General features: G+C 43.4%; 1 protein-coding gene across 1 annotated transcript; it reads right to left on the minus strand.

Annotated features, from left to right (window-relative positions):
* Nucleotides 1-3,729: 3,729 nt before the first annotated feature.
* Nucleotides 3,730-10,374, minus strand: LOC122926992 (serine protease inhibitor swm-1-like). The gene is made up of 4 exons (XM_044278524.1): nt 10,296-10,374; nt 10,136-10,211; nt 6,336-6,371; nt 3,730-4,449 (listed from the first exon to the last, which is right to left on the minus strand). The coding sequence occupies exons 2-4, from the start codon at nt 10,173-10,175 to the stop codon at nt 4,088-4,090; spliced, it is 438 nt and encodes a 145-aa protein (XP_044134459.1). The 5' UTR covers nt 10,176-10,211; nt 10,296-10,374; the 3' UTR covers nt 3,730-4,087.
* Nucleotides 10,375-12,008: the final 1,634 nt, after the last annotated feature.

Below are 12,008 nucleotides of genomic sequence, written 5' to 3' on the forward strand. Positions count from 1 at the left end.
GGAAAGATATCAATGTGGATCATCAGATGAATTCCAGCAAACATACATATGCCCACTCTGGTGACACACAAGGGCGTATGTATAGAACTATGCATAGAACTAGTGAGAGATAAAGGTGGAATTAACAGGAAAGTTCTCCCTTATTTTTAAGTGATCTTTCTGTTCTTGGGTGATTTTGGCTTCTTGACTACCTGCCATGTTGGAATCTCAGGCAGGTCAGGTAAGCCCAGATCTTCTGGTATTGGCATCCACGACTGTACCTCCACAGGGTTAATACCTAGTTTGTCCCATGCCGCTGCTAAGTCCTGCGGCGTTCTGATGGCGATCTGCTGACCTGCTTTTGAGGTTGCAAGGCCGAATAGAAAAAGCCATCTTACTGGCAGCTTATGGGACCTCAAGGCATCTGTTACTGGCTTCAGAGCTCTGCGTTTTGTCAGAGTGCTGGACGCTAGGTCCTGGAAGAATTGAATGCGTACTCCATTGTAGGAGATATTCTTGGCTTCTCTAGCAGCTCTCAAATGGCAGCAGTGTCCAGAAAGTTCAGTAAACCGCATATAATATCTCTAGGGGGGCCGTTTTCAAGTGGCTTAGGCCTCAGAGCCCTATGGGCCCTCTCAATCACAATCTGTGCGGCCTTCTCTTCCCCTATCAGTGATGAGAAAATGGCGGTTACCGCGGTCACAATTTCTCCCGGCAGGACGTCTTCTGGCACCCCTCTTATGCGGACATTCTTCCGCCTACTTCTGTTTTCCTGGTCTTCCAGGTGGAGAAGTGCTGAGGTGAGATGGGTATTGTGGTCTTGTAAGACTTTTCGTACGGCCTCCCCGTGGCTAGTAATAGCCGTTTGTGTCTCTTCTAGCGCCATAACGCGGCCCCCAATCTGCTTTACCTCTGTCTTTATGTCAGAAATGTCTTTATGTAGGGGCTGCAACGCTTTATAGAGTGTCTTCTTAAAGAAGGCCCTGGATAGAGGTAGATCCGCAGGCTCGGGTCCCTCCGACATTGCGCAGGAGCTTTCTCCATCTGAATCCTCAGGCGGCGCGGCGGCTCTGGCACCTTCCGGCGCCATCCTGGCTCTGTGAGCTGGTGAAAAACGTTGTTTTTTCAGGAAGCGATCCATCTCTGACTGCGTATGGACCGCTTTTTGAATGCTCTGTGCCGTGTCGCTTCTTTCCTTATTGGTCTTCACCATCTTAGAGGGATATAACACCCGTTATACCGAAGCTGCAGCAGTGTCTGTGAGCAGCTCTGGGATCAGACGTCCATCCCTGCTCGCGGCTAGCTCCGCCCCCCGTCACTGTGCAATTTAACCTAGAAATACAGCCATAATTTTCCTGGTTTTTAAAAACACCCTTTTCTGGCAAAATCCACTATTTTACAGCCCTTGATGCATCTGCATGTGTGAAATTCAAGGGTTAAATACTGTCATATTCAGTTATTAAACAAACACCCAGTTTGAGCAAAAAAGTTTCTTTTGCAGCCTTTGCTGCATATGTAATTGTGAGATACACCCTTTAGATACCGTGGTTCTATTCAGTTATTTGAAATACAGCCATTTTGGGCAAACACATTTAATTGCGGCCTAGTCTGGATCAGTTCGTGTGAAATTCAAGGCTTATATACTGCTGTCATATGCAGTTATTAAACAAACACCCAGTTTGGGCAAAATACTTTAATTGCGGCCTAGTCTGGATCAGGGCATGTGAGATACAACCTTTACATACTGTGGTTCTATTCAGTCATTAAACAAACACCTATTTTGGGGCACAAATCTTTTATTGCGGCCTAGTCTGGATCAGGGTGTGTAAGATACAACCTTTACATACTGTGGTTCTATTCTGCTATTAAACACCCATTTAGGGCAAGATTTGAAAAATTTGAGAAATATGAGGAGAGCGTCAAAAAAGGGACGTGGCCCAGGTCGTGGTGCTGCTGGTGGAGCTCCTGTTGCAGGGAGAGGACGTAGTCGATCTGTGCCAGCTACACGCACAAGTGAAACCCCTTCCTTAGGTGCGAGTAGGCGACAGAACCTGCAGCGGTATTTGGTCGTGCCTAATGCGGCTCTACGAATGGTGAGGCCTGAACAAGTACAGGCGATAGTAGATTGGGTTGCTAACAGTGCCTCCAGTTCCTTCACATTGTCTCCCACCCAGTCTCCTGCTGAAGATCAGAGTTGGCACCTGCAGCCGATGTCCATCAGTCTTTCACCTCACCCCCTTGCAAATCAGCCAAGCAGTCTGAGCCACAAGTCATGCAGCATTCTCTTCTGCTTTTTGATGACTCTGTTAGCAGGGTTTCCCAGGGCCATCCACCTAGCTCTGCCCCAGAAGTGGAAGAGATTGAGTGCACTGATGCACAAACACTTATGTTTCAAGATGAGTACATGGTAGGACCATCGCAGCACGTCTCGGATGATGACGAAATACAGGTGCCAACTGCTGGGGTATTCGAAAGTGTGCATACCGACAAGGAGGGAAGGGGTGAAGACTGGGTGGAAGATGTGGAGGACGATGAGGTCCTCGACCACACATGGAATCAAGGTCATGCGAGTGACCTATGTAGTTCGGAGGAAGAGACGGTGGTCGCACAGAGCCACCAGCACAGCAGAAGAGGGAGCAGGGTGCAAAAGCAGAGCGGCCGTCCTCTAGTAAGTATGCCTGCTACTGCCCACCGCAGCAAGGGACCGAGCACACCAAAGCCAGCTCCAAGGAGACCCCTGGCATGGCAGTTCTTCAGAAAATGTGCTGACGACAAGACACGAGGGGTTTGCACGCTGTGCAATCAGAGCCTGAAGCGAGGCATAAACGTTCTCAACCTGAGCACAACCTGCATGACCAGGCATTTTAGTGCTAAGCACGAGCTGCAGTGGAGTAGACACCTCAAAAACCAAGAAAGGTCTCTAGCTCCTCCTGCTTCCTCTTCTGCTGCAATCTCGGCCTCTTCATCCACTTCATTCCCCCTCACCGCCTCATATGCGACGTGCCCACAAGGTGGAACTTGCACATGCTGGCCAGACTGTGTGAGCAGCAGCAGGCGATAGTGGAGCACCACTTCACCACCATCGACTGGGCCTCCATGCGAGACCTGTGTTCCTTGTTGCTCTGTTTCGAGTACTCCACCAACATGGCCAGTGCCGATAACGTCGTTCTCAGCGTTCTTTGGCGAAGATGGAAGATAATATGGCACAGGAGGAGGAGAAAGAGGGATCATTTCATAGGGTTTCCGGACATTCATTCACAAGTGGCTCCAAGGGTTGGTTCCTGCACCCACAAACGCCAGATGTACACTATTGTTCAGCCAGGGCACAGTTCTGGAGGATCCTAATCTATTCAGAATGCATTGGAGCCAAACTGATCCGTTTTGGACTGCTTATGAGATCCCTGAAACGGATCTCACAAACGGACCCAGAAACGCCAGTGTGAAAGTAGCCTTAGCTGAATACACAGCGCATCTAGAAGGCAGGGACACCCAGGAACGGTCCGCGCCTTCTCTACGGGGCGCACCCTGCTGACAGTGCGCCCCCAGCACCGCAGCTGCACGATTAGCGCCCAGCTGCGATCTCTGACTGGACCTTCCAGGTCTTTAACCATTCAGTGGTTAGAGACCTGATATCTGCTGCACATGTAGAGCAGAATTCGAGAAGAGGTTAAACAACATCTCTCATTTATGGAAATACTGTGAAATTAGAAATTCTCTTTCAATATCGGTTAGAAATAACATCCGGCTTCATTCCTTACAGGTGACTTTTATTGTAACATTGTATCAGGAAAGATGAGCTATAGCGCCATTATTGCGCACACTTACTGGGATCTAATGCATCCAGTTATTGCGTTTACAGAAGCAAAGCAGCGATACGATGGAGGATGAGCCTTCAGGAATCCAGCAGAGCTCAACCTGCTAACTGCTGATGATACTATGATGTGGATCTTCCATAGAACTACAGGTACATTTACAGAATCACAGTGGATGGAAGAAATAGCAGCTTAGTAGCACGTTCAGCTCTGCTTCATCTGCTATACACATTTAAACATATATAATTCCATTGATTCTCAGAGCTTAATACTGGCTGCAGAATAATGGGGTTGAGTTATTTTTTTTTACATTCTGTTAGCTTTATACACTTTTTTCCCGATTGAAAATAATTCTTATCACAGACACATCCTGGAACACAGATTTTGGGACAGGCTCGGACTATTGGTTCTTCACATGTTAGTTGGCAATGGTAGTTGCAGCGGCTATAGTGCTGGTTGGGACCACAGGTGCAGTCTTCTTCTTTGACGCACTTTACAGTTTTCCCAAAAGTCCCGACCTGAGCCAGGAATTCGTCGTGACATTTACAGGATTGAATTGGCTTCCCAGGGCAAACTCTTACAGGAGGATCATGGAAGTTGGCGCAGGTCGCTGCACACCGTGAAACGGCTCCAGGAGAGCTGTTCGGAGGACACGAAACTGGACGAGAGGGAAATGAACTGGGAGTTAACTGGTTTTATCTTACCATGAGCTTATAGACAAAACAATTTAAAAGAAAAATGGAATAATAATAATAATGATGATCATTATAAGAGAAAAATAATTCTAATAATATAAGAAGAAGAAGAAGAAGTAAAAGCAGAAGATGAAGTATATAATAAGAATGATAATAATAAGATGACATAGTAATAATATCTAATAATAAAAAAAATATGTAGAAATTAAGAAGAATACTAAAAATAATGATTATATCAACAACCAATCAGATGAGCGAATCACTTTTAATCGAACCAAATTCATTTTGAAGTTTGTAAAATTCTAATGACAAAGTTGAAGTTTGAAACAAATCACGTGGAGCAGCGCTCGCAATTTCTCATTTTAAATTCAGTACATCTGTGAGGGGAAAACGGCAGGGAAGATGAAGACTGAGGATCACATGACCCTGGGCAGGACCACAGCTTGCAGGCTTGCCAATAATGCCTTACAACCAATCAGGAGGGAGGATATTGACTGCTCTATGTAAGGTCCCAAGGAGAGACCCTGCTCTGATCTCAGCCGCTGATGTCATGTCTGTCATAGACACAGCACTTACAGTAGACACACAAGATAGACAGTTAGGGGTCCTAATTATGCGGGGACCATTATCAAGCAGATTATCGGAAGTGAACTTGCTCATTCCCGATAATCAACCATTGTAAAGGTGGTGCCGATCACCCCATGAAAGAACAAAAACTTGTCCATTGCCTGAAATCAGTATTTAAGTCATCCTGGTCAGTGCTGTGTAACCCTAGATCTGCTGCCCACAAACAATGCATTTTATGGGGGTGACCGATGGCAGAAGTGATCACCTCTCCTCATACAGTGGAGGTGATTGCTGCATGTTAAATGTAGCTCTCACCTCTTCTGACGAGCAGTTATTGGACAGGAAATGTTCCTTCTCGATAATTGCTCTCTAAGTTGGTGACTGTAAATGGGCCATAACAGTGACAATGTTAGGGACCAGGAAGATAGTTTTAGTTATGTAGATTTAATTACTGGATAGGTTTTAGCTCTAGGGACAGGACAGGGTGAGTTAGTTTATTGTGTGCATTTCAGGGTTTGTGCTGTTCACATATAGTTTGGAAAGTGCTCTTTTTTGTGCAGGAGCCAAACCTTTTTTTCTTAGTTCGATGGGGCTAAGAACGATACCAAGTTTAATACCCCAGAGTGGTATTGCCATTCCTACACCCGGCTACTGTCTCTAATGGGCTAACCACAATGTCATCTGTGCATTTATTCCAGGTCCTTTGCACTGTGCATTTCTATTATTGCTATGTAACTGTTATTTGTTGTATTGCATGTTATATGCCCGGTTCACCAGCAGGTGGCAGCGTATATGGCAGAGAGAACTGTAGATAGAATGGAGCTTACCATTCCAACCATCTCATCGATTGATTTCATGTTTTATGGGATGTGAAACATAAAATGTGCCGGCAGATCAGAACCATTTGGCCCATCTAGTCTGCCCAGTGAGGTGTAACGTAATTTTTTTTTCCTATGGCATTCACCAAAAAAAGGGCTTTAAAAAATACAAATCTGAGGGGACAGCTGTAGCGTTTGAAGATTACAAAGGGCTTAATAAAATCTGTAAAAAGGAGATAACATGATGTCTTGTTCAGCCTCGAGAGTCCTGTCAGAGAGGTTATTCAGCAAGGCCGTCGGCATTGTCATACCCCAGCAGATAATTTTTTCTCCCCTCGTGTCCAAAACATTGCATTTGTGAAAAATGAATGAGGCGTGGACCTGTCAGCATATTATTCTTATTATTTTCCTACATTTTTCTTTTAAATTCACACACTTAACGATATATGTCCTGTTCTACTTACTTGGCTTGCTGTCACTGTGCACCTCCCACAGCAAGACTATGGAAACAGAATAATACAAATGTTACAATTTGTCTTTTCTAAAACAAAATTTGCAATGTTTCTATAGATTTTTTTCTATTTGCTACATGAGCTGGAACCGAATGGGAAAGGGTTCTGGGCTCTGGTACTGACAGACTGAGACATGTAAAGGAAACCAGTCAGAGAGGAGACATTTCAAACAAAAATGACATATATGTTAATAGGCTCAGCTCCTCCTGCTGGATACCATGCTGCGGGCAGACTGGACTGCATGCTTGATGTGATAGGTTCCCTTAAGATTAAAGCAAGTTCTATCACCTGCCCACAAACATGTTTATCAGAAGGTAGGTGTTGTAGAAATATTAATAGTTGTGAACCCCCTTTCCTTCAGCCGCAGTCAGAGGCAGACACAGGTGTTACCATCTTGCTTGAATTCTTCTGAGCACTCCTCTCCTCCCTGCCCAGTCTGTTTCCTTTATTTACTCACAAAAGGTGTAAAAGGGGCTGGCCCAGGACAAGGACACAGGAAGTGATGCAATGTCAAAGGACAGGGAGGGGCAATCAATGTGGCTGGACAGACAATGCACACACCGCATCCCTGTATAAGGAAAGAATGAGTCGTGTTCATTGTCTGACCAGCCAGACGGTCGCCCATCCCCATCACTGTCAGAATGAAGATCATTCTACTGGTTCTTATAGGTTTGAGATTATCTGCGAGACATTGCTACGGCTATTGTCAGTATACGGTACGAGTATACTGACAAGGCAGATATGCATGCCTTAAAAGCAGATATGTATCCAGAAAGGGATAGCGAAGACGCAGCAGAGGTATAATATGTATCTCTTGTTATGCAGACTTTACTTCTCTAATGTGTATAGACATTTGAAGGGAAGAAGTCCAGTGCATTGCTTACAAACCAGCAAACACCCCCCTGCACACTGAGAACAAGTCTCCAAGCCCATGAGAAGGTTTTCATACTGACGGTTTTACCACTGGTCCCGATTCAACCCAAATACCCTCTGCTAGAGTGTTCTTTGGCTAAATCCGACACAGGGAGACAGATGACAATCTTTAAAAACACACACATCCTAAGATAAAATGTCCGCATAATAAAATTTCCACAACATAGGTAACCCCAAAATAAAAAGCACAGCCGATCAATGGCGGTGTCTCACATAAACCTTCATAAAGAGCGGATTTGTGGCCATTTCTTTGCCAGGAACATATACAGTAAACCCCCATAGGCACCCACACAATATGACACACTTGATTACAAAAATGAATACAAAAAAAATAAAGTAAAACATCTCTTAAACGCAAGTGTCATCCAAAAATGAAATATTATTTAAATTCTTTTTTTTTATTATAAACATTATGTTTTTTTTAAGGTGACCATTTATTATAAGTGTTCTGAAAATTCCCTGCACTGGTCATTGGAGCACATACAATAGCTTGTCACTTTTCAGCTTTGTTTTATAGACTGGCAACTGCTTCCCCCTTTGAGGTCCTATATACACAGAGGGTGAGCCCTCAGAATCATTTCCTCTGCTGATCTTTCTTGCTGTCTTACATTTATACAATTTTCTACACCTAAACCAGTACCCTTCCCCGCCCATGCCATGCCCCCTTTTTTAGACCTGGAATGTGTGAGGAAGGGGAAGGGCCGACAGGACCATCTCATTCATCATTTTCTACGCCTGGTTTAGGCATAGAAAATGATCTAAATGTAAGACAGCAAGGAAGCCCACCAGAGGAAATGATTCTGAGGGCTCACCCTCTGTGTATATAGAACCTTAAAGGGGTTGTCCGGTTTATTCATATTGGTGACCTATCCTCAGGATACCGTAGGTCATCAAAATAATATCGTCGGGGAGCCAACTGCCCGCACCCCCGCTGATCAGCTTGTTAAGGGTCCATTCACACGTCCTCAGTGTTTTGCGGATCCACAAAACACCAGGTCGGCACCCCAGTAGAAATTACTATTCTTGACCGCAGCTGCATCAAGAATAGGACATGTTTTATTTTTTTGGCGGAGCCGCTGACCGGAAAGGCGGATTCGGACAGCACACTGTGTGCTGTCCGCATCTTTTCCGTCCCCATTGAAAATGAATGGAATGGATCCAGACCCAAAGTGCGGACGTCTGAATTGAGTCTTAAAAGAAGGCTTCACACCATGCCAGCATAACCTTCCCTTAATTATTTACCTCCTCATCATTGCACCCACAGTGGTGATCAGTGTAATTAGAAGTAAGCCATCCCATTCACTTCTATGGGTCAACTTGTTCCTATTAAAGTGAATAGGAAGGAGCCGTCCCATTGAAGGTGTAATCACACTGATCACCGTTGCGGTTGCAATGGTGAGCAGGTAAACAATGGGAGGGAAGGCTGCGCTGGTAAGTTTGCTGCCGTCCCTTCAAACGGCTGATTAGCGTGAGTGCCTGCAGTTGACTCCCCGCCGATCTGATATTGATGACCTATACTGAGGATAGGTCACCGATATGAATAAACTGGACAACCACTTTAAAGTTTTATTAGGGGTCCATTTTTTTCAGAGCTTGGACCCACCAGAACTTGGACCCACCTATGGTACTCTAGTGGGCGAGTCCGACCCTGGAGCTAGTGACGCTTGCTGGTGACGTTCTGCTTTGTCATAGGAAAACAACAATGGAAATCACAACAGTGCTGGATCTGGCGCATCTGGACATGTAGGCCTTATTCAGATTCTTACTATGGGGCCCAATGATTTTTATGTGTACCCCTGATTAAGCCTGTGGGCCAGTACAAATATCTATTTTTTATTGGAAAGTAGGGTTAGCACAGTCATCCTATTATTATAGGGTGGGATTGGCACATTCATGGGTTATCATTATCAGCGTGAGGTTATCATGGTCATCCCATTATCATTAGAGGGCTGGGTCACCTGAGAAATCTCATCATTAAAGGACAGAGCCAGGACACTCATCTTAATATCAACAGAGGACAGGGTTAGCACAACCATCTTATTACCATTAGCGTTATAGATGAGAAAATTTCTGTCAATTTATTTTAGGTCTGACTTTACTGAATCAACTATCTAATTCAATTTGTACTCAAATCTCCCAGGAAAATTTTTAGCTCATATTGAATCACTTATAGAATTAAAATTCTTTGATAATTAGCTTTCCTTTTAAAAGGAAAACTCAGGATTTCATCTTTTAAACAGGCCTTGAAGCAAAACTTGGATCTCATCTGGACACAACAGTTTCAGGGTAGTTGCCCCTCATCAGTGCAGAGCAGAGAGAACTAGCCTAGCTAGGTGAGAGGTCTTGGTCTGGGAGGACGGGGGGACTAGTAGGTGTGAGAACTCTTATAGGCCAGGCAATCTTTCTTTGGGATTTTGGGAAAATAAATAAGCAAATCAGAATCTGAATTTTTTAAAAAATTGGGTCGAATTTAGATTCTAAGAAATTGATTCACTCTTCTCTAGTCAAATTCTGATTCTGTTGAATTAATCTTGTCTCAACTGATAGTCTTTACAGGGAAAGGGGTCTGTATTACACCTTTAATATTTCTTGAGAATGTGCATGGACACATTACTCTCTATGAACTCTCATTCTTTATAGTAGCCATAAAGCACACACATCCTTCATTGTGTCTTCAATTTGGCTTCCCTTATAGATAATTGTGAAAATTAAAAATAAATGACTACAGCATTTGCAAGCAGACCATTCCCATTATTTGCCTTCTACAGAATCTAAACAATGAAAATAAAATCACATGCATGAGAGTTTGAAATACATACGTGAGAGCAAGAAGACAGCAGATAATTTGAAGAAGCCCATGTCTCTTCTGATGAAAGCTGAAGATACCACAAGTCACTGATAACAGAAGACACAGAAACAACATTAAAATAATGCAGACCAATGGTAAAGTAAGTAAAGAACATGTGTCTTCTACGTTACCTGTTCAGGCTCTGGGAAAAGCTCCTGTGATGACTGCTTGACTAAACCGAACTCCTGGAGCCACATTTATAAGAGCCAGGTTGGGCGGATACACATACGTATATTCCCCTATGTAATTTCATTTTGTTATATCTGCATATTGCTTAACATTTTGCAGAGTTTTACAACCTGTATGATAATTACTATCCTTAATAAATGTCAGGGAGTGACATCTCATCAAAGAGCACTGCTGCCTCTGAAGATTACAGGGATGTCTGGTTTAGAAAAATTATCAAATATCCTTTATTGCATTTTGAGTAAATAACATTTACGCTGAGGACCCTCATCTATTAGACAACACAAAGAACAGCGACATGGTCATTGGAGGACCAGACATGTCATGCCTGAAGCTCTTTGGAGGACCAGACACGTCATTGTGCATTGTATCGAACAGACCTTTGACTTCAAACACAACCGTGTAATGCTTAATTTCTCCTTTCAGGGTGGTGTTTGGCGAGAAATTTAATTGCTTACCTCAAATTACTATTAATCACAGGGAATTCTAGCTGCAGAATATTTGGGTATCAGTTAGGAGACCTTGCTAAGAAAAGGGGCTTGTCCAAGCCAGACATCCCTCTAAGGGGTTATGCTCTTCCAGTTTTTACATGCATTACTCAGCGACAGTGTAAGGTATGCATCATTGTGGTCCAGGGCATTGCTGTTCTGGGTCCTGACTTTATATCCAGGCCAGCAGAATGTGATTTAGAAAATTAATGAAATTATCATGATTAGTAAGTGGTGTTCAGCAGGGGTGTACAGATCTCATAGGGCCCCTTAGTAAAATAAGTACGCCCCCCAATGTAATTTCTAAAATATCTTGCAATAAAAAAATTGTCCTCCATGTAGCTAATTTTATTGGAGTTCTGTGTTAGAAACAGTGGTACATGTGCTTCATAAATATGGTAGTTATTCTGTACACTGTGTGGAATCACTGCATCAACCAAAGAGTTTGTGCTAAACCTAAGGGCACTATCCCCGCAGTCCTCTGGTGTTCACAATTGAACCCCCTATATACAGACTTTGCTGTAGGGGAGACATCAGGCTCTTACCTCTTGGAGTAGTCCCGGTAAGGTTGACTGCTTACTCAATGAGGTCAGAGACACAGCGGTTAGGCACCAAAGGATCAGACAAAACTTGTAGTCAAAAACAGGCCGAGGTCATGGCAGGGAGAGTTTGTGTGAATTTGGGAAATATAAACATCTACAACAACCTCATAATCTTCAAATAACACCCATAGATCATAGACCATCGATTGCACCACAAAAATGGATCAATGGGACTAATAATAAAATATATAGAGATCTTTATTAATCAAAATTCATAATATTGATCAGACATTGGAAAGAAGGACGACACAATGGCAATTTGATACAGAAAAATACACGGGGCACATTACCAGACAATGTCCATCAGAATCATTATTGTAACATCAATGTGGCTCTAAGAATACACTGTCCTGTGAGGGAATATCTCTCAATAAAGGCCTACTATGATATTAATGGGCAGTGCAACAGAACAACAATATGAAAGGCTGCCAAGATTATACATCGATAATAAGCAGGTGTGCCTTGAAAGAGCAAAAATACAAGCAATTAAATAAGTAATAGCACCTATATACATATCAGGTGTATTAAACTAGATATAATATTAATTGGCACACATGTTTATCAGTCC

This window comes from Bufo gargarizans, chromosome 2, assembly GCF_014858855.1.
Source record: "Bufo gargarizans isolate SCDJY-AF-19 chromosome 2, ASM1485885v1, whole genome shotgun sequence".
NCBI lineage: Eukaryota > Metazoa > Chordata > Amphibia > Anura > Bufonidae > Bufo > Bufo gargarizans.